Source organism: Delphinus delphis, chromosome 6 (genome assembly GCF_949987515.2).
Source record: "Delphinus delphis chromosome 6, mDelDel1.2, whole genome shotgun sequence".
Classification (NCBI taxonomy): domain Eukaryota; kingdom Metazoa; phylum Chordata; class Mammalia; order Artiodactyla; family Delphinidae; genus Delphinus; species Delphinus delphis.
The window spans coordinates 51,188,633-51,212,253 of NC_082688.1; the positions used below are offsets into that span (position 1 = coordinate 51,188,633).

At 41.7% G+C, this 23,621-nt stretch overlaps 1 protein-coding gene across 4 annotated transcripts in view; it reads left to right on the forward strand.

The window, feature by feature from the left end:
• DOCK8 (dedicator of cytokinesis 8) overlaps positions 1–23,621 on the forward strand; it is a 219,939-nt gene that overhangs the window by 171,524 nt on the left and 24,794 nt on the right. For all 4 annotated transcript variants that reach the window (XM_060014659.1, XM_060014663.2, XM_060014660.1 and 1 more), the window contains 11 exons: positions 1,774–1,943; positions 5,288–5,430; positions 7,316–7,498; positions 7,829–7,961; positions 8,928–9,015; positions 13,850–13,946; positions 15,552–15,686; positions 16,746–16,898; positions 17,963–18,121; positions 18,765–18,865; positions 19,931–20,123. In XM_060014659.1, the coding sequence (XP_059870642.1) occupies positions 1,774–1,943; positions 5,288–5,430; positions 7,316–7,498; positions 7,829–7,961; positions 8,928–9,015; positions 13,850–13,946; positions 15,552–15,686; positions 16,746–16,898; positions 17,963–18,121; positions 18,765–18,865; positions 19,931–20,123 (1,555 nt within the window). The remainder of the gene's footprint in view (positions 1–1,773; positions 1,944–5,287; positions 5,431–7,315; positions 7,499–7,828; positions 7,962–8,927; positions 9,016–13,849; positions 13,947–15,551; positions 15,687–16,745; positions 16,899–17,962; positions 18,122–18,764; positions 18,866–19,930; positions 20,124–23,621) is intronic.

Here is a 23,621-nt window from a genome sequence, read left to right on the forward strand (position 1 = left end):
TACAGAAATTGACAGGCTGATACTAAAATTCATGTGGAAATTCGAGGGACTCCAATATAGCCAAAACAATCTTGCAAACGAAGAACAAAATTGGAGGACTCACATGTCCCAATTTCAAAACTTTACAAAGCAAAAGTAGTCAAGACTGTGTGGTTCTGACATAAAGATAGATCTGTGTAAATTAACGAAATTGAATTGAGTCTATAAATGAATCCTTACATTTATAGTCAACTGATTTTTCAACAAGAGTGCGAAAAAAATCAATGGCAAAAAAATAGTGTTTTCAACAAATGGTGCTGGGAAAACTGGATATCCACATCCAAAAGAATGAAGTTGGACCCCTATCTCACACCATATACAAAAGTTAACTCAAAATGGATGAAAGACCTAATTGTAAGTGTTAAAACTATAAAACTCTTAGATGAAATCTTAAGGGTAATCTTCATGAAATTTGATTAGGCAGTAGTTTCTTAGATCTGACATAAAAAATACACCCAGCAAAAGAGATAAGTTAGACTTCATTAAAATGGAAACGTCTGTGCTTTATAGGACATCATTAAGAAAGTGAAAAGACACCAAACAGAATGGGAGAAAATATTTGCAAATCATAGATCTAATAAGGGATTTGTATCTAAAATATATTTTTAAAATCTTACAACTCAATAATAAAAGAACAAATAACTCAGTTTTTTAAAGGGCAAAGGATCAGAATAGACATTTCTCCAACGAAGCTGTGACCAAGAAGTACGTGAAAAGGTTTTCAACGTAATTAGCCATCAGGGAAATGTATATCAAAATTAGTTAAATACCCCTTCTGTCTTAGTTCCTTTCGGCTGCTATAACAAAAATATCATAGAATATTTTTAGAATAGGTGGCTTATAAACCACAGAAATTTATTTCTCACAGTTCTGGAGGCTGGGAAGTTCAAGATCAAGAGCTGGCAGATTCAGTGTCTTGTGAGGACCCACGCCCTAGTTCACAGATGGCCATCTTCTTGCTGTGTCACCCCCATGGCAGAAGGGGGCAAGGGAGCTCTCTGGGGTCTCTTTTATAAAGGCACTAATCTCATTCATGAGGGCTCTGCTGTCATGACCTAAAGCCCTCCCAAAGGCCCCACCTCCAAACACCATCACATTAGGGCTTAGGTTTCAACATATGAATTTGGGAGGCAGGTCACAAACATTCAGTTCCTAGCACCTTCATACCCACTAGGATGGCTGTAATACAAAAGATAGATAATAACAAGTGTTGGCAAAGAGAAAATAGAACCTTCCTATACTGCTAGTGGGAATGTAAAGTGATGTAGCCACTGTTGAGAACAGTTTGGTGGTTCCTCTAAAGGTTAAATATAGAGTTACCAGATGATCCAGTAATTCCACCCTCAGGTAGATACCCAAGAGAAATAAAAAACCTATAACCACACAAAAACTTACACACAAATATTCATAGCAGCATTCATAATTCATAATAGCCCAAAAATAGAAACAACCCAAATGTCCATCAGTTGATGAATGCATAAATAAAATGTGATCTGACTATGCAATGGAATATTATTCAACAATAAAAAGGAATGAAGTACTGGTTCTACAACATGGTGAACTTTAAACATCATGCTAACAGCAGAGCCAGGAAGAACACAGGCAGTTTGTCTCTGGATTCTGTAGGCCCCTACCCTGCTTTGCTTGGTTTTCACGTCGTCACCCCATTGTTTAGGAGCATTCTGGTCAACCTCGCTTCACTCTAACCTTTGGCTTTTTGTGTGGTGCCAATAGGATCAGCAAAGTGCAAAGGAAAGCTGTCAGTGCCATCCACAGCCTGCTCAGTTCTCACGACCTGGACCCGCGTTGTGTCAAACCGGAGGTGAAGGTCAAAGTTGCTGCCCTCTACCTGCCTTTGGTTGGTATCATTTTGGATGCTTTGCCTCAGCTCTGTGACTTTACAGGTAACAATGCCTTCTGTTTCCTTCTTTTGATTGTTGGGAGCGCTTGCCAAATGCCCCACTGAAATGAGGTTTCTGTTACTAGCTCCAGTGTTGACATGCTTGTGTGAGCAATTCCCAACACCGACTTTTTTAACATAGGCCCCAACGAGTGTATTTTTTTTTAAGGCACATAGACCTGTATATGTTTTTCATTTAGAAATTGTTTGTTTATTCATTCACTCGTTGGTCTGCTGGTATATGATGAACATTATAGACCATACACCACAAAGGATAAGATAATAACAGAATTATTTCTTTTGGAGATCCGTGCTCTAATGCCTTGAAATAAAGTTGTTCCTTTTTTCTTTTTTTTCTTTTATGAGCTTTGAAGGAAAGAAGCAGACTCAAATGAGTCTAAACACTTGTACCATGCAAAAAAAAAAAAAAGGCATTGTGTCTGACACGCTTAGGAGATTCTGCCGCGGCAGAGGAATTTTGCCCTTGGCACTAAGAGGCTCATTCTAAGGTTGAAAGTCAGTATCTCCCACTTGGCCACAAGAGGAAAGGATAGATTGTCTGAAAGGCCTTTGTGTATCTCCTGGGTTTATTTGCATGTTACTGTGTGGATTAGGGAATGTAGACAAACAAAATGACCCCCTCCCAAAAAAGAGCATCTTACCTGAGACCTTAGAAAGACAAGCCCATCTGCCTACCCTCCCCACAACACACACACACAATTCTGGCCACTTCAGAGTGGTTCTTGCTTTTTCCTCAGCAAAGGGAAGTTCTTAAACATTACCTTGCTTGTTCTCTCAACCGAGGAAGGATCCCAAGGAACGCTTATTGAGCCCAGTATCCTTGGAAGCAATGATGCTCGGAATCTTAGAACCATCCGTGTTTTCTTGCTTCCTGCAAATGCAAAGTGTCCTATGTGACTAAATTATTTCTAAAATCCTTGTGGTGACAATTCTTTAGCTCATAGAATGAGGAAAAAAATGGGCAGGGAAATTACAGAAGCAAGGTTGGCACAAGAGATGAGCCGGCTGCAGGGTGAGGTGCGTGGAGCTTCCTGTAGCAGTGCCTGACTGGAGGGCAAACGGAGAGCAGAGTTGTCTTCAAGATTTAAAGATGCGATTCAGAGCATGGCAGGTGACTTGCAGACCATTTCTAGGATTTTGCCTGGACCTTTCAAGAAAGCTTCACTTGAAGACCTGTGATTTGTTTGTTCCCAAAGCAGGGAATCACATTAGCATGCATTATCCTAAGCTTCCTTGTTGATTAGAATTTTCCAAATCAGTGACTTGGGATCAAAACTTTTCAGCACTTGGTCTTTGAGCCTTTTAAGTCTCAATGGTTTCTTTACGTGTGCACTGAACTTTATAGTCATGATGTAGCTGACAAGTGGGAAAACAGTATAAGTATTCTATTATTAGAGGTAATATAGTGCATCTGTTACATATGAAATCTTTCGATTGACACTAATAAGAATACAGTATATTTTTTTAAAAAGATACAACTGAATTCAAATTCCAGCCTATTTATTACTATATATGACCTTTGGAAAGTTCCTCAGCCTTTTAATGCCTTCCCTTCCGTTCCTCGGTTGTAAACATGTGATAACAATGCCTATATCTTAGGGTTGTGATAAAGATGAAATGAGAGAACTTCTATAAAAGCATTTTGGCAGCAAATGTTTCTATCCTCTCCTCTCCTTGTCTTGTAACCATGACCCTGTGCACATTTAGGGGAAATGAGAACGTATGCTCACATTAATCCTGATAAAGTTATCAGGTCTTGAATAATTGCCACATCTCTTCATTTCACCATGTGTTTAAAAACTCAACTGACTTAAAAACAACAGTGAATTATTATTTTTAAAAATTGAGTTCTGTTTTTATAAGTTTGGCAGGTGAAAATACTGTTGACACTAGTTTTTATGAAAAATTGAAAGTCAAAATACTATCATGTTGACAGGTCTAATAAAATTACAGGTTTTTAATGGATCAGTCATACGTGTTTTAACACACTTTTCTCAAAACTGCTTAAACAAATATAATACTTTCTGTGTGTATGATTCATAATGGTCTTAAAACGAGCCTTTTAAATGGTGGGTCCTTATTTTGTTTGCATACATCTAGACCTATGTATAAATATAGATACATCTATATTACATGGATACAATAAATTAACATTTATTTCAAACATTCAAATTTTAATAAATTATTGCTGAATTTGTGATAATAGCTTGTTATTCTATAAGGTACTGTTTAATTCTGTGATTATAGGTTCCTTTCTATTTGGTCATTATTTGAAATATACGAATGAAGTAAAAATATCATATTATAGAAAAGTGTTATGAAAGCTTTGAAATTTTTTTTCAGTTTGAAAAATTAACTTCTAGCCTAATCTTGTGCTGGACATGTTCTCTCTTTTATTAGACTGCCTACTTTTTCCTATAGATGCTAAACAGGAATAAACAGGTGATAAATAGATGCTATTTTCCTGTAGCAGATAAATAATGCTAAATTTCAGGTTTAAAATGACTGTGCTGACCTTAGTAACTAAGTGTCAGTCACACATGGGGCAGTGGGTAGGGAACATAGGGTAATACCATCTTTGGCTTGATGGCAAGAAAGATTTTTTTAAGACTTTATTTTTTAGAGCAGTTTTGGGTTTATAGCAAAATTGAGAGGAAGGTCCAGAGGTTTCCCATACACCCCCTGCCTGCACACATGCACAGCCTCCCCATTACCAGCATCCCCCGCCAGAGGGGTGCATTTGTTACAATAGATAAACCTACATTGAGACATCGTAATCACCCCAAATTCATAATTTACATTAGCTTTCACTCGGTGTTGTACATTCTGAGGGTTTGGACAAATGTATAATGATATGTATCCAGCATTGTAGTATCATACAAATTAGTTTCTCTGCCCTAAAATTCTTCTGTGCTCTGCCTATTCATCCCTCCCTTCCCCCAACCCCTGGCAACCACTGAACTTCTTACTGTCTCTATAGTCTTGCCTTTTCCAGTATGTCGTGTAGTTGGAATCACACAGTATGTAGCCTTTTCAGATGGGCTTCTTTCACTTATTAATATGCGTTTAAGTTTCCTCCTCGCCTTTTCATGGCTTAACAGCTCGTTTCTTTCTAGCACATTGTCCGGATGTGCCACAGTTTATTCACCCATTTACCTACTGGAGGACATCTTGGTTGCTTCCAAGTTGTGGCAATTATGAATAAAGCTGCTATAAGCAGCCATGTGCAGATTTTTGTGTGGACATAAGTGTTCAAGTCCTTTGGGTAAATACCGAGGAACATGATTGCTGGATCATATGGTAAGACCAATAGTATTTTAATTGCAGCTGCAGATGCCCGCAGTGGAAAAAATCGTACCAATGGCTCAGATGAAGAGCAAGAAGGGACCAGTGCAATTAACCAGAATGTGGCACTAGCCATAGCTGGGAATTTTACTTTGAAGACAAGTGGAACAATGCTGTCTTCCCTGGTATGTTGGTGCACAATTTCTCCCGTTTATTTTTCATTTTGTGTCTTTTCCCATCCTTTAATGGGCTTGTTCCTAAATTCACCCACCAGAACCCAGCATAGAGCAGGCAGTGAGATTTCTGCCTCATTGCTTGACGCTAGAAGGAATCATTGTGAGGCAGTTGGAAAGGGAAATGGCACAGTTGAGGCAGCACACAGTCAGGCAGCGTTCTGGCAACAGCAAGAGACTCACAGATCAAATTCAGGCAGTTTCAGTGGTGCCAAGTTCAAGGCTCAGAAAACCAAGAAAGGTGAACTTGGAAAACCTGAGATATTGCAAAGGAGATCAAACCTAGGCTCCCTCAGGTGGGAGGCTGGCACTGTGTTTATTCTATGCGTATATTATTCATTCTGTGTCTGCCTTAAACAAAAAGATTGAAGGAGGCCGGTCACTTGGTAGGGTGTGTCTTAAGCTTCTTCAGCTTTTCTAGGTCCCCAGAGAGCCTAAGCAGAGTTGTTTGGCTCTGTTCTTTTGCACAGACGCTATGGGCTTGAAGAGGGGCTCGTGCAGGAATACAACCTCTGATTCACTTGAGGTGGGATCTACCTCTGTTCCTTGCTGAGCTCTGACAATCCTTTTGTCAAGACAGTGCTGCATCCTCCAGCTTAATTTAACTTTGCATTTCAGTGTAGCGTTCATATCTGCAGAGAACTCAGCTCAGTTCTTTCCCGGGAAGGCAGCCTCTCAACCTAATTCTGCTTTGCTGGGTGACTTTCTTCTCTTCCCTCCAGCACTCCCCCATTCCCCACACACCCCCATGAGAGTTGAAGGACAGGAGGTGAAAAAAGAGAAAAGAAACACTGGAGAGTTGACATCAGTCATCCTACAGTTGAATAAATATGGTGTGCTTTATGACCTCCTCCACCTTCCTACCTTCTTACCAAAGTTAGCTGCCTGAGGTGGTGTGTGCCTTTTACATTGTTGTCTCCAACAGAGAAACTCAAAAGCCCAAGAACCTTCACCTCTTAGAAGTTATTTCCTATGAAGTTAGAATATTGTGTGTATACTCAATACATCTAAAGATTTCACTTCTTGTGGCCAGACTCAGAAAAACTAAAGTAATTTCGTAAGCCCTATCATTCCCATCCAGACCTACCATTCCCCTCACATACGAACTAATACCTCACTGCAGCTTCACCACTACATTCCGTTGGATGTTAGCTATGCCACGTGAATCACATATTATCCTTTGTGTTGATTGGATGAGTGACAGAAAGTGTGCTCAGCACTCTGAAATGAACACTGCAGCCAAAGTATGAAAGCAAACAGCCTGAGCCCCTACACCTCCCCCCCCCGCAGGAGAGCATAAATTGTGGTTACATTACAGAGGCCTCCGCTGAATTATGCACTTGATTAATCTGCTGAGCAGTTCACGACCCTTATACTTTGGACTCTGACAAAGAAGCTAAATCTGGAACAGTTAGGGTATTTCGGGAAACCAGCCAGGGTAGTTCTCTGCTATAAGTCCAACCCTGCAGTCGCCAGCTTGAAGGAGAAATATAATACTTGAAGATCTCACAGCTGGGAAGACCCTGTGTTATCACTGAGATTGGGTTGGGGGAGGGCATGGTCAAGGTCCAGGGCAGACCACCAGACCACACTGCTCCTGAAACAGAGGGTGCCCTGGCTGAAAGCCTGGTTAGAATACTGCCCCGGGCCAGCCCCTTTGCAGAGTCGCCCAGCTCAAAAGAACATGGCCTCCCCGGCTGGAGGAGGGCAGAGCTCCCGGAAACATCCCCGTCAAGGAAAAGTACCGTTACTGCGTCTTAGGAAATAGCATCCCTTTCAATGTGTCTGCTGCTCGGCCTCTTGCCCTACTTCGATCTCCCAATCTGCCTGCTTTCAGCCCTACAAGCAGTACAACATGCTGAATGCCGACACGACCCGAAACCTCATGATTTGCTTCCTCTGGATCATGAAAAATGCCGATCAGAGCCTCCTTAGGAAGTGGATTGCTGACCTGCCATCAATGCAACTAAACAGGATTTTAGATCTCCTTTTCATCTGTGTCTCATGTTTTGAATACAAGGTATTGCTCAAGTTCTATCTTGTCTTGTCACTGTTCCCCTCTGTTTGGGCAGTGGGGGCCTCCTTAACTTTGTCTTATTTCTGTATTAAAGTCCATAGCCTATTTGTATATCCATAACCTATCTAGCTATGATAATTCCACCGGCAAAGAATCTCTTCCTTCTGCAGAGAGAACCTCATTCCCGTTAACAGGATTTCAGCCTTCGGGGCGTGTCTGTGTAGCACATGTCCAAACTGGCTGATGTCACCATGAAGTGTTCTGTCTTTAGGATTCTCCCCTTGAACAGAGATCTAACCAAACTTAATGTCCTTCTGCTTCTGTCCGATCCAGGGAAAACAGAGTTCTGACAAAGTCAGTACCCAAGTTCTGCAGAAGTCGAGGGATGTCAAGGCCAGGCTGGAAGAGGCTTTGCTCCGTGGGGAAGGGGCCAGAGGGGAGATGATGCGGCGCTGCCGGGCTCCAGGTGTGTTGGATCGGCCCTTCCCTGCTGTCAGCAGAGCTTTGTACCCTTTGTGGGAAGGAGTGTCCTCCCCACATGATGAGTGGACACCATCACTTTCTTAAGATGTTACGGTAATAGAGACAAGCAGCTTCTGGGATTCTGTGCAAGATGTATGTGATGGTAGCCCCATTCCTCTAAGGGAAAGCTCCTTTCCTGAGATCACAAGAACCCTGGAAATGTCCTCAAATGGCATCTTCTGTTTCAAACTTGGTGGTGGTAAAAGGTCCCGTCCGAGAATGTGAGTCATAGGATGAGATTAATGGTGTCTCCCTCAAGGCTGACACTTCCCCCCGGGATATTTGAATAGTCTATGTAGATAGTTCTACTGGATAGTTCTGGTTCCAAGATCATCTTCTCAAATCATGCAGGGCACTATTAGAATGGATCCAATCCTCGCAACGGTCTCAGAGTGTGCCAGTCCTTCAGGGATCTCACCACATTAGGAATGATCTCCAAAAAGCTGAGCTCTTCTCTGTAGGATAGAGTGAAGTGTTCAGGCACCCTCAGTCTTATTCACTGTGCTCAAGAAAAGCAGAGTGACAGCTCCTTCTAGCAGTGGGACACCATGGTAGGGAACTTGGAAGGAGACGAGCTTTTTCAGTGGTGGTTGGACACCCTCTTTCAACACAAACACTCTCCTTTTCAATAATTCAGGGAGAACCCCCAATTTCACCAGAACCCTGTGTTCATGAGAAATGTGCTTGCTGACACTCCAGAAGGGCAGGTGTTCTTCTAAGCTCTAGCCTGTCAATCAAAGAGCAGGTCAGCCCAGACTTGGCTGTGGGCTTCGTCTCCCACCAGCACCCAGCATGGATTCTTATTAGCCAGAGGAGTGATGCTGAGTCCTCTCAGTTGAGCTTGTTACGGAACTTCTGGTTATCTTGCTACTGCTAATCAAATTCCTGTCGTGCATTTCTTAACTCCTAGGGAATGACCGATTTCCAGGCCTAAATGAAAATTTGAGATGGAGGAAAGAGCAGACACATTGGCGGCAAGCTAATGAGAAGCTAGATAAGTAAGTCACTCAGCAACTTTGTACTACTTTTACCTAAAGTTCAAAACTATTTTTCCCAGGCTACTTGTATTACTGAAACAACTACATCCTTCCAAGGGTAAGAAAATGAAACATCATTATCTGTGTAAATTCAGTTCATCCAGGGACCCGGGATAATCAAAGGTATAAAGAGTTATGATTTCCAGCCCTTAAACATGTATCACACTGATAAGCATTTAAAGAAAACTAATATTTAGCAATCTCAGCTAGCTTAAGAAAAGCCGCTGATGAGGCAGGACAGGGTACCCAGGACCACATCATTTCAATCCATATTTACACTCCAGAAATGTGTACAAAGATGTATATTCAGGGACATTTATGTCAGCATTACATAAAATTGTAAAAAAACGGGAACATTCTTAATGCTTAAGAATAGGGAAATATGTAATGAAATATTAGGTTGGCATTTAAATGTTTTCAAATCATTTTAATGATATGGGAAATGCTTATGATACAATGTTAAGTGAACAAAGCAGAACAGAAACTTGTTTTTAGAGTACAATCTTAAACCTCCAGCTACACATAGTAAATACATTTTTAAAAGACTGGAGGGAAATTTACCAAAACATTAACCATGGTTTTCTTTGGGTGTTGAGAATATGTGTAAGTGATGTTTTCCTTTTTATACTTTGCTGTGTGTCCTACAACGGATCTGTATTATGATGTATTATCAGAAAACAATGCTAAAATGAAATGAAAGAAGAAAAATCCTGCTTGGATTGCAATATATGCTATATACGTATTGCTATATGTGCAACAATTTGGACATATGAGTGCTAAAATGAAATTGAATAGATAGCACATATCAGCTGCTCCTCTTAGCAACAGGTAGCCTAATGAATCCTAGGGTTCACTGGCAAAACATTATATGGCTAAAGACACCCCCCCACACACACACACACACACACTTGACAAGGCATAGGTAGGGTATCCCCATGGTGTATAAAGCGCCCATCATAAGGAGGGATGGGAGATGGGGCAGACTTGAGTAGCAGTGTTGTTTTGTAAATAAATATGTTACTATCTTGGTTGTTACCACAAGAATGAATCAATCTGGCTCACTTATGGGACTTTTGGGAGTCAAATTTATTTTAAAACATTAAGGAGGTAAATATTTTTATTGTATGTGTTACTTGCACAGCCCAGTTGTTGGTCTTATGAACAATATCCATTTGGTTTGGGTATTTTATGCTTGTTCTAAGTTCCCTGAACTGATTTATAAGATATTGGTTCTGAGAGTGCATAAGTTCTAGTTCAGGCAATGAAACCCGCCCCCTGCCCCCCCAAAATTAAAGAAATATTGTATGTAGTTAGTTGCCACAGAACTGCTTGGGTGGTTAGGCCATGAGATTAAAAGAAGAGCTTAACAAAGCATGTTTGCCTGGGCTGTGTGAGTGGATGTTTGGGGAGACCTTTCCCTTTTGCTGCAGAAACAACACAATACTGAGACTTTCCATGCAGGGTGCACCAAACCGCTCCAGGTCAAGTCTCAGCCCTGAGCTACGGGATGGACTGCTCATAATCAGAGCTAATGATTCTCCTCTGATCATCTTCAGGGGTGATTTTTTAAAAAGAGAAAACATAGTAAAATTGTAACTGCTAAATTAAGCTATTTGGAAAACTTCTGTAATTATAATAGTGGTGTCTTTCACCTTTTTTCTTTCGGATCACTTTTCAATTATTTTGGCTCTGTTTCTTTTAGAGCAGTCATTTTCAACCTGGGCTGTACATTAAAATCACCTGGGGAGCTTTCACAATCTCCCAGTTCCCAGGTGTACCCCAGGACAGTTAGCTTGGAATCTCCAGCAGCAGGACTCAGAAATCAGTATGTGGTGAAACTCCCTAGGTGTTTCTTGTGTAGTCAAATTTGAGAGCCATCATTTTAAAAAAATGGCTTTTTAAAAATCAAACTAGTAGTGGTGATGGTTGCCCAACAAATATGAATGTACTTAACTGTACACTTAAAAATGGTTAAGGTGGTAAATTTTGTGTTATGTGTATTTTACCACAATTTAAAAATTTGGAAAAAAAAATCCAGATTAGGTCACTCTAGATCTGCACTGTCCAGTACAATAGCCAAGGTAGTACTATAAGTGAAAAATACATGCCAGATTTTGAACGTAGCACAAATAAAAGAATGTAAAATATCTCATTAGTAAGTTTTATTGTGATTACACATGGACTATTCTTTGATATATTGGGTTAAATAAAATATATTAACATTAATTTCACCTGTTTCTTTTGGCTTTTTCTGGTGTGGCTACTACAAAATAGAAAATGACACATGTGGCCCCCATTGTGTTTCTTTTGGATAGCTTTGCTCTAAATCTAAACCTCCAGTAAATTAATAAAAAGTAGCTTTTAAACTTCACTTATTTTACACAAATATTATCATTTGGAGAATGAGGAAAAAATGTAGAGCAGCTTGGGACCACAGAGCCTATCCTAAGCGTGAAAACATTTTTTTTTAATTAAAAAAAATTTTTTTTAACATCTTTATTGGAGTATAATTGCGTTACAATGGTGTGTTAGTTTCTGCTTTATAACAAAGTGAATCAGCTATACATATACATATGTTCCCATATCTCTTCCCTCTTGCATCTCCTTCCCTCCCACCCTCCCTATCCCACCCCTCTAGGTGGTCACAAAGCACCAAGTTGATCTCCCTGTGCTATACGGCTGCTTCCCACTAACTATCTATTTTATGTTTGGTAGTGTATATATGTCCGTGCCACTCTCTCACTTTGTCCCAGCTTACCCTTCCCCCTCCCCATGTCCTCAAGTCCATTCTCTAGTAGGTCTGCGTCTTTATTCCCATCCTTCCCCTAGGTTCTTCAGGACCTTTTTTTTTCTTTTTAGATTCCATATATATGTGTTAGCATACGGTATTTGTTTTTCTCTTTCTGACTTACTTCACTCTGTATGACAGTCTCTAGGTCCATCCACCTCACTACAAATAACTCAATTTTGTTTCTTTTTATGGCTAATATCCCATTGTATATATGTGCCAGATCTTCTTTATCCATTCATCTGATGATGGACACCTAGGTTGCTTCCAGGTCCTGGCTATTGTAAATAGAGCTGCAATGAACATTGTGGTACATGACTCTTTTTGAATTATGGTTTTCTCAGGGTATATGCCCAGTAGTGGGATTGCTGGGTTGTATGGTAGTTCTATTTTTAGTCTTTTAAGGAACCTCCATGCTGTTCTCCATAGTGAAAACATTTAAAACGCAGGGAAGGGACTTCCCTGGTGGCGCAGCGGATAAGAATCCGCTTGCCAATGCAGGGGACACGAGTTCGATCCCTTGTCTGGGAAGATCCCATGTGCCGAGGAGCAGCTAAGCCCGTGCACCACAACTACTGAGCCTGCGCTCTAGAGCCTGCGAGCCACAACTACTGAACCCACATGCCACAACTGTTGAAGCCCACATGCCTAGAGTCCGTGCTCTGCAACAAGAGAAGCCACCACAATGAAAAGCCCGTGCACTGCAATGAAGAGTTGCCCCCGCTCGCCACAACTAGAGAAAGCCCACACAGAGCAGCAAAGACCCAACACAACCAAAAGTAAAAATTAAAATTATGCAGGGAAATATTTATTCTGAGCCCTTGATGGTATGTAAGCCATAGCAATGCCCCCATCATTGGGTGAAGGGGACTCAAGCACAGCTAAGTGATGATCCTGGATCAAGAGTTTTGAGCTCATATCAGGATGCCCCAACCCCTATGGCAACATGTTGGCCACTGGGACATCTTGGGAAAGTTAATTCTTCACACTTTCCTTTCCTGGCCACTATATTCAGGAGATACAAAATGTCTCTTTCCATCTTCACTTGGATTTTATGAGAATGGATAAATTAATGCATAAAATGTTCTGATTCTTTAAAAAGGAACCTAATAGAGAAGCAGCACCAGGTAATTTCCCATTCCCTCGTGGGTAATAATCACTGACGTCCAGCAGGATGTTAGATGGCCTGCCCCACAGGAATGCAACCTTGCTTCCCATTGGAAAAGGACAAAAGGCCCATACTTGACTGTGCAACCCCAAGGCAGTCTTTGGAAAGCCAAGACACTGACTCTTCCCTGACCCAGTTCTGAAACATCATCCTTTCCGAATCAAGCAGCATCGCGATTAGCCACATTCACATCACACCCAGTCTCACCTCCTCTAGCTTGTTGCCGAGGCTTCTTGGCTCAGATCAGGAGATGGTTCTCATGGGTGAAACGCAAGAATGACCCTGAAGCTTTTTTTTTTTTTTTTTTTTTTTGCGGTACGCGGGCCTCTCACTGTTGTGGCCTCTCCCGTTGTGGAGCACAGGCTCCGGACGCACAGGCTCAGCAGCCATGGCTCACGGGCCCAGCCACTCCGCGGCATGTGGGATCTTCCCGGACCGGGGCACGAACCCGTGTCCCCTGCATCGGCAGGTGGACTCTCAACCACTGCACCACCAGGCAAGCCCGACCCTGAAGCTTTAAGCACCAATCTGATTGGCTGACCTAATTGCTAGTAATAACCAATAATTGCTTTTTTACCCTTTTTGTTATTTTTTAAATTATCATTATTCATAGTAGGGGGGATGGGGATGGCCTGGAGACTTTACCTAGAAAGCCTTTTTAACCAGACACCAGTTACAGAAGGCACCTATATTCCTTAGTTACCAGTAACCGGCTGCTTTGTTTTCACTTCAAGATTGACTCTTCAGAAGATTTCTTTACACTTAGAATATAGATTACCATCACTGGGAAATGGCCAGATTTGATAGGCACTTTAATTTGACCTCTTTTTGTTTCTTAGAACAAAAGCAGAGTTAGATCAAGAAGCCTTGATCAGTGGCAATCTAGCTACCGAAGCAAATTTAATCATCCTGGATATGCAGGAAAACATTATCCAGGTGAGGACAACAAACAACTGATCTATTCAACGTGAATATGTTTACTAGAATTTAATAAGGAATTCTTTATAGAAAATTGTGAAAGAAATAAACGAGATATGAAATGCTTTTTGTTTAAATGAAATTGGGCAGTTTACCATTTACAATAGTGTCCACCTTAAAAATTCCAGTGATACTTACCAAACATCCTTATGGATTCATTGACTTGAAGCTTGCTTGGAAAGAGTTAGGTGCTTGAAAGACTGACTCTCGTAGTTAAATCTGCCTGCACATGTGCAAAGTTTATAATGTGGGTGGTGGGCTTACAGTTCAGTATCTAGAATAGGGGTGGTAGGGGTTTTTTTTGATAGGTCAACTCCATTTGAATTATAGTTGATGTCTGTATGGGAGCTAAGATTATGACTGGGCTAGGTAAAAGGAGTGCTAAGTGTGATTAATGATGTCTGTTTTGGACACAAATTAGTGAAGAAAAATCATTTGTACCATGAATTTGCCATCCCTGCTGTAGAAAAGTGTTATATCAATGTGAATTTTATAGTAATACAATTCACCATACTAATTTCATTTTCTAAGTGAATGCTTCCAGAAATTCTCAAGACATCTAGGTGATAATGGGTTTTTAGTTAACCTGAAAAATGAGTCCTTACATGTTACCAATGAAAAATCATTTATTAGAGGGCTAGAAGAAGAAATATTGTCGAAACATATTTGAACTTAGTAATCCAACTTTTAAGTTATCTTTTAAAAAATGATTATTGTACAAAAATAAAGACCAAATGTATATGGTACCTTTGATAAATACTTGTTATCAAATACTTGGCATCGGGCTTCCCTGGTGGCACAGTGGTTGAGAGTCCGCCTGCCGATGCAGGGGACACAGGTTCGTGCCCTGGTCCAGGAAGATCCCACATGCCGCGGAGCAGCTGGGTCCGTGAGCCATGGCCGCTGAGCCTGCGCCTCTGGAGCCTGTGCTCCGCAACAGGAGAGGCCACAACAGTGAGAGGCCCGCGTACCGCAAAAAAAAAAAAAAACAACTTGGCATCATGTTGATTATATCTTTATACAATACTGCTTTGAGTGCTATATTCTTAACCCCAGTCCTCAAAATGTATTTACAGTTTTCAAAGGAAGCTGAAACTTATTTATCATTGATCTTGGGGACATTAGTCCTGCTGCAGCTGATAAATAAGCTTCTATTTAGAAACATCACTGCCACAAGCAGCCCCCAGTGTAATGGGAAGCCCACAATTGTGGTTTGAAAGCCCACAAGAAAAGCTGTGCCTTGTATACAAGGAAAGAACATTCCAAAAGCTGTTGCCCAGGATTGGGGGAAGGTGTACCTTATAACTTGGTTTAGCAGCCCAGAATTAGGCATAAATCCCAAATCAATTGGGAGTTTTGGAATAAAGTCATGTGGAAATAGGTCTTCAGCTCGCCTGGTAGTGGACGATATACGGGGTGCTTTCCCAAACCCTTAAGATCATAGACGGAGAGAGATGAAACATCAGCATCCCTGTGCGAATTGCCAAGCGCACCCACCTGTGTCTTCCCCCTCAGTTCATGGGCACAGCACAGGGATTCATTGATGCTGTTCTGTTCCCCCAGGCAAGCTCGGCTCTGGACTGTAAAGACAACCTGCTGGGAGGCGTGCTAAGGGTCCTGGTGAATTCTCTGAGCTGTGATCAGAGCACCACCTACCTGACTCACTGCTTTGCGACACTCCGTGCTCTCATTGCCAAGGTAAACATGGGACACTTGCTTTCTTACTCTTAATTAAGAGTTAAGATTCTCATCAATCTAGCTTCACGTTTCTTGCTTCAGGTGCACCAAAACCCACAGACCACTGTGTTAAGTGACACTACGGTAAAAGTCTTAAGGCTCATTAGGAAGGAAGCAGATACACTGATTCTACAGGACTCACCATAAAGAGGAAAAACAGTGCCTCTCACACTAGAAATGTGGGCCCAACTATAGAAATTTGAAATGGCCACTCACTGAAGACATGAGAGTGGAAATCAGTTGAGCAAACTTTGTTTTTCACCCTTTTTCTTTAGTACCTTATCTGAGTGAGATTCAATTCCTATACATGACTCCCATTCGTAAATCTTACAAAATATCATGTCATAAAATGCAGAAGGTTTAGAAATACATTTCTCCTAGCCTGAAGAATATAGATTTTCCTGAGGTAAAACAGTCTATTGCAGATTCCTATCTCCCCCTTTATTGAAAATCTCGGTTGATATCTTCTATCTGGGATCTTTTACATTTAGAAAGTGGAATCCCGGGACTTTCCCTGGCGGTCCAGTGGTTAAGACTCTGCGCTTCCACTGCAGGGGTGCGTGTTCGATCCCTGGTCGGGGAACTAAGATCTGCAAGCCGTGCAGCGTGGCCGTGGAGGGTGGGTGGGAAAGAAAAAGAAAATAAAGTGGAATCCCTCTGCTCTCACCCGTCATTATCATTTGCTCTTTCTCAGTCACCAGTAATTTCCAGGGAACCCAGTAAACTCAGGCTAATTCCTTCAGAGTTGGGACTTCAGCAGGGAAGGCAGCCTGGCTAACCGTGCAGCTAATTACACAGCCCTGATCTTAGCTGAGCAGCTCATAATGAGATCTTAAGTCGACTCCGTTGCTTCACTTCATCTTCTGATTCAAGGAACTCATCATCTGTATGGAGCAGCGCATTAATTCTTGTGGGCTTTTTGCTTGTCCAAGCAGCCATTTCCATATTTCAACAGGCATCCAGTCCAGAAAGCGTACGATCGTGCCAAGTGACGTCTTATGGCCCCTGTGTCTCTCCTAGTTCGGCGACTTGCTGTTTGAGGAGGAAGTGGATCAGTGCGCGGACCTGTGTCAGCGAGTGCTGCATCACTGCGGCAGCAGCATGGACGTCGCCCGGAGCCAAGCCTGCGCCACTCTCTACCTCCTCATGAGGTTCAGCTTTGGAGCCACCAGCGTAAGCGCCCAGGGCGACCCAGAATCAGCAGAGAGAGTCAATGCGAAGCCCTGGGGGAGGAAGAGTGTGCACTATTGCAGTTGACTTCTGCCACGTAGGAAGGAAACAGTTGGGCGTGTAGATGGATAGCAGCTTTTGTTTGACTTTGCTTCTAGAAGTAAATTATTAAGATTGATGAATGCAGTGGTTTCCATCCGTGTGTTTCAATAAGAAATGAACAGATATGTGTAGATTCAAGGTTGTCATCTGTGGGAAAAAAAAATACAACAGAATTAGGACTTCAGAAGAGTTTGTCCTGTTTCTAAAATCTGATTGGTACCAGAATGACCTGTGGAAGAGAATTTGCAATGATCGCTATCGTCCACACCTGAGTGTTAATTGAAGCTTAGCAGCCTTTGGAATTCAGCTTTATTACAGCACCGTCTTAGTTTGTCTAGATTTTAGTATGTTCTTTTGGAATTTACATCTGTAGTCACGTTAATGCGTGTGCTCAACTGATATGAAAAGATAACTTGGCCCATGGAAGAAAGGCAGGGCCCTCAGAATGTATTAGGTATAACGATTTAAAAGCCTTTAGGACATTCCTCAGAGGCCAGAGGCCCTTGGAATAGCCACAGTTTTCCATGGGCCTAGAAGGAAAGGAGAAACAAAGTTGCTGCCTACCCAGAATCCAGAAATCTCAGAAATCTTGCCCACATAGATCCTGTTCCTCTTTACAGTTTAAATAAAGTTCCAAGAAGAGGAATCTTGACACAAAGGGAGACATCCTGTGACCCAACTCTGTAGGAACCTTCCAGCCTTGCTGCACGGAGCTGGTCAGGTCCTCAATGAAAACTTAAAGGGAACTGACAGATTTATGTCAGGGCAATAGCCACTTAAACCAGTTAAACAACAGTATGAGTCTTGAGCGAAGTATAGCTCATATTTCATTGGGAAAAAAAGGAAATGATTGAGACTGGGTTAAAGAAACACCGGAGGGTTATTGGTATCTGGCTCTACTGCCTTCAATTATCTACTAGCTGAGTGCCTCTTATTTGTTCCATCATTATTTTTTCCTGACTCAGAACTTTGCAAGAGTAAAGATGCAAGTCACCATGTCTCTGGCATCTTTGGTGGGCAAAGCACCAGACTTTAATGAGGAGTACCTGAGAAGATCCTTGAGGACAATTTTGGCCTATGCGGAAGAGGACACAGACATGCAGACCACTCCTTTCCCCATGCAGGTAGACTGAAGAGCGTGCCTTGTCTGTGATCAGCCAGCTATAAACTCGTGTGTGTGTATGTATGTGTGTATATACACACATATACATACTTATACATACATATATATGTGCATGTGTATATGTAGGTAATATATAATTCCATATAATATATTATATAACATATATAGTTATGGATTATATAATTTTTGTGAAATATATATATTATAATTATGTCACATGATACAGATAATTATATAACGTATTATGATATATATTAGATGGAATCTAAGCTGAGGTCCTAAGCAGCCTCCTACTTGGTATTAAAAGGTCTGATGTTCTAGAGTACAGTTGAGGGCTTTCAGGTTGCAGATAACTGAAACTAGTTCAGACTAATTTAACCAAGAAGGTGTTGGAGAGGGAAGATAATATAACGATTCTGGACTAATTCATGGATCCCAAGGGCCAACTCACATCTGGGCCTCGGAAGTGCCTGGACCTGCAAAGGTGAGGTCAAAGAGGATCCAGCCTAGACTCCCCTCACCTGTGCTCTCTCCTGTCTTAGCGAAGCCTGTCCATGGCTGCCTCTTGGACTTTCAATGCATCCTAACTTGTTACCATGGACTCCAAAGCTGAGACTGTTTGGGGCGTACACTTTTTTTTGCAGGTGGAAGAACTTCTCTGCAATCTGAATAGCATCTTATATGACACAGTGAAAATGAGGGAATTTCAGGAAGATCCTGAGATGCTTATGGATCTCATGTACAGGTAAACTTTTCTGGTAAAATCAAAAGGGTGTCACTTGAGGATCTAGGGTTTGTCACTATGAAGTTCTTATGAATATAATGATCACAGGAAATGTGGGTACACTGTTTTGGCTGACATCCAAAACTGTACTTAGAAATTGGTAGAAAATCACCATTCAGAGGGTGTTGATTCATGTACACGTTTTCAGAAAGATCTCCCTAATTTAAAGGGAGGTACTTATTTTTTGAAATTATTTTCTACTTACCATAGAATGAGAGAAAAGAACTATCACCTGTTACCTGAATTATTTCTGAAATGTTTTTCCACTTATATTCAGACATACATGTAAGTTTTATTTAGAAATCATATTTTACTCTGTCATTTAAAATTTTGTCTTATAGTCCTTGTTTTAGGAGAAACTACTTACAAAGGCAAAATTGTTCTGATGTGATGTCATAAGCAGGATAGTACTTTTTTTGGCTGCGTTGGGTCTTCGTTGCTGCACGCGGGCTTTCTCTAGTTGCGGCGAGCAGGGGCTACTCTTCATTGCGGTGCACGGGCTTCTCATCACAGTGGCTTCTCTTCTTGCGGAGCACGGCCTCTAGGCACGTGGGCTCAGTAGTTGTGGCACGCGGGCTCTAGAGCGCAGGCTCAGTAGTTGCGGCGCACGGGCTTAGTTGCTCCATGGCATGTGGGATCTTCCCGGACTAGGACTCGAACCCGTGTCCCCTGCATTGGCAGGTGGATCCTTAACCACTGCGCCACCAGGGAAGCCCAAGGATAGTACTTTTGTCTTCTGTTATTTTTTTGCGAGAAAAGAAGAAAATTGCTAGAGCTCCATTGAAATAGACATCATTTTATCAGGGTTTTTCCCCCCCCCATAAATCTTTAACTAAATCGTAGCATTCTTGGCATCCTGCACAACCCAAACATGGAATGAAAAAAGCTGGACTGATAGATGTTTGCCTCTTCTCTCATTCTCTGAACATGTAGGCAAAACTCTTACTGGGAAAAAAACTGGCCATGCACAATAGAAAAACACTGTCACTAACCGTTGTCCTTGAAACTTTCTCAACCCATCTTTAGAATTGCCAAGAGTTACCAGACATCTCCTGACCTGCGGCTGACCTGGCTCCAGAACATGGCAGAGAAGCACACCAAGGGGAAGTGCTACACAGAAGCTGCCATGTGCCTGGTGCACGCAGCTGCCTTAGTGGCTGAATATCTGAGCATGTTGGAGGACCACAGCTACCTGCCTGTGGGCAGCGTCAGCTTTCAGGTGGGGGGGACACGTTTAGCTTTTCCTTTAGTGCAGTGGTTCTCAACTGGGGGCATTTGACAGTCTCTGAAGACATTTTAGGTTGTTACAACTGAGGGTGGGAAGGTGGGTGCTACTGACAGTTAATAGGTATAAACCAGGGACGCTGCTGAACACCCTACAATGCATAGGATAGCTCCCACCACAAAGCATTATCTGGCCCCAAACATCAATAATGCCAAGGTTGAAAAACCCTGCTTTAGTGTATTAAATTTGCCTCTTCTAATTGCTTTACCATCTTGGGTTTTTTTAAAAAAAATTTTTTTAATGTATTTATTTGTTTTTATTTTTGGCTGTGTTGGGTCTTCGTTGCTGCATGCCGGCTTTCTCCAGTTGTGGTGAGTGGAGGCTACTCTTCGTTGCGGTGCACGGGCTTCTCATCGCAGTGGCTTCTCTTGTTGTGGAGCATGGGCTCTAGGCACGCGGGCTTCAGTAGTTGTGGCACGTGGGCTCAGTAGTTGTGGCTCACGGGCTGTAGAGCGCAGGCTCAGTAGTTGTGGTGCATGGGCTTAGCTGCTCCTCGGCACGTGGGATCTTCCCAGAGAAGGGATTGAACTCGTGTCCCCTGCATTGGCAGGCGGATTCCCAACCACTGCGCCATCAGGGAAGCCCCCCCAAAATTATTGTTTACAATAAATGTAGAGTTGATAGGCACTTTAGACATTCCCAAACACTTTCACGTCCATGATTTCATTTGGCCTTCCCCATAAACCAGTGAAACAGACAGAGAAGGTATTATTACTCCCACTTCACAGATAAACTGAGAGAGCAACTTTTCTAAGGTTATTTAAACCCTTTCTCAAAGACTTGTAGTTGGCACAGTATACTGACAACTGTGAAAGTATTTTTTCTAAATATTGGAGAAATTACTTCCCTCAGGGCCCATTCCTTTTATTACACTCCCTAACTCTGTAATATCCTCCTCGCTAATCTAAAATCAAGGAAGAACCAAATTGGGACTTCCCTGGTGGCGCAGTGGTTAAGAATCCGCCTGCCAATGCAGGGCACACGGGTTCGACCCCTGGTCCGGGAAGATCATGCCACAGAGCAACTAAGCCTGTGCGCCACAACTACTGAGCCTGCATTCTCGAGCCCGCGAGCCACAACTGCTGAAGCCCGCGCACCTAAAGCCCGTGCTCCGCAACAAGAGAAGCCACCACAATTAGAAGCACACTTCAACAAAGAGTAGCCCCCTCGCTACAACTAGAGAAAGCCCGCACGCAGCAATGAAGACCCAATGCAGCCGAAAACAAATAAATAAAATCAATAAATTTATTTAAAAAAAAAGAAAGAAAGAACCAAATTGACCTGGGAAGGGAAAAAAAGGGCTGGATCCATACTGTCTTAGGATGAGCTGAATATTACCCATAGTTAGCAGAGGGAAATTGTCTGCTAGGCCTGAAAGTTGGTTCCGGCTGGGATGCTCAGTGACCACTTGGACTGTTTTGGCTGAGTAGTTTAAAACAGTCTTTAGAGGAAACAGAAGATTTTACGAGTGCTTTTAGAGGCATAATCTGTAGAAATGACAATCCCTGAAACCTGTAACAATACAGTACAGTAAGAAAGCCCTTTTCAAGCCAGACTCACAGAGTCATTTACAAGTGTTTGGATTATTCTTGTTTGAATTTTCATGACTGATTTTTATAAAAGGCTCTGTTCTCATTGTTGCTCTTCAACACAATTTTGTGACGCTGTGTGAACCAGAAAGAGAGGACAGTTCAAAGTAGCTTTCCCAGGCTTATAGAGTAAGGCACAAAAACTGTTGCTGGTAGAGCCAGGAGCTTCTGATTTCCTGAATACTGTTCACTAGGCAATCTGGGTATTGCCTCATACCGCTAATTCCTCCTTTCTTACGGTCTTCAGTAACAATAGTATTTATTCTATCATTTTATTCTCAGCAAACAAATTTTATTCTCAATTCAGGAATGTTCATTATAAAGCCAAAAATTTAATTCTTATCCAAACAGCATTAAAAAATCATATCTGATTTTGAATCACATAAAAGTGAAGAAAGATATAAAAATCAATTTTAGACATATTTGCTTTTTTGTAAAATTTATTTTGGCCATACGATATTAGCAAGGATAAATATTATAAGTGCTACTCTTTCAATTACCAGAAATCTCTGGGTTTAACACTTAATGTGGAATTATATCAACCTCTTGTCTTGTTTCATTATTATTGCTTATAAATTCTTTTTAATTTGCCTATAGTAAGTCATACCAAGGTGCGTAGAATAGTTCTTCTAGAAACAACAGAAAAACTCCACATTGTCCCTACACGGGAGCATATAGCTCTATTTTTTCATAGACCTTTATCCACGTATTCATTCTTTTAGGTGATATTTATTGAGCACTTATTCTGTCCTCATGAACTTTACATTCCAGCCAGGGAGAGTGGCATCATACAGCTAATTCTTCCATTTCTTATTCAATTTCAATTGTGATAAATGCTGTAATAAAGAGGTACAAGATGCTGTGAGTGTTTAGCACGTGACTCAGCCTGGGGGTCATGGAACGCTCAGAAAGACGAGGAACGGGAGGGGGAAGCAGAAGGAACTGTGAAGAATGAGGTCTTCAGAATACACAGAACATGGTGAGTTAGGTGATCTCAGCTACAGAAGAGAAGCCAAATTACACTGACGCTTATGAGCCAATTCTCTTTTCTCTCAAATGAGACATACCAAATCTTTCTGGAAATGTGTGCTTGCAAGTGACAGAATACCTAACCCAGACGGACCTAAGGTAAAAATGGAATTTATCAGCTTGCATGAGAGAGATGAGTCTGGAGTAGCACCTGCCAAACTGGACCTAGGGGTCCAAACAATGTCATCAGACCTCAGTGTCATCATCACTTCCTGTCTCTGCTTCATTCTTCACAGGCTTCCCACACTCACTGAGAGATATTTATGTTTACATATTCCCAGGTTCAAGTCCAGGAGAATAGAGAAATGCCTCATATGTAGCAGTTGCAGAGACAGTCTCAGTGCATCTTATTGGTTCTGACGGGGTCATATGCTCATCTCTGAACCAATCATAGTGGCCAGAGACATGGAATGCTGTGACTGGCTGAGCCAGAGCCAGAGTTGAGGTCCACACATGGAGTTATGGATGGTTTCTCAGGAGGCTATACTTTATAGAAGGATGAAGGAATTCTGGGCAGCATTAACTACAGATGTCTGGTGTTGATTTCTTAAATGCTGTGTGCTTTAGTTTTCAACCTTGTTCTGCTCCAGTAAAATTGAATTTTTTGAAAAGAATTATAAACTGGGGATAAATATATCTGTGCAAGGAAAATAACTCTGAGGCCACAGAATTCCAAGGAACTGAGATCGTTGAAATTCTATGCCCCAGAGTACAATATTTATTCCACAAATGTAGATATGGATACATTCTCACATAACTGCTGTTACTTTCACCTCCCTAATTCTGAAGCCGGGAAAGTCTGCCTGGAATCTTT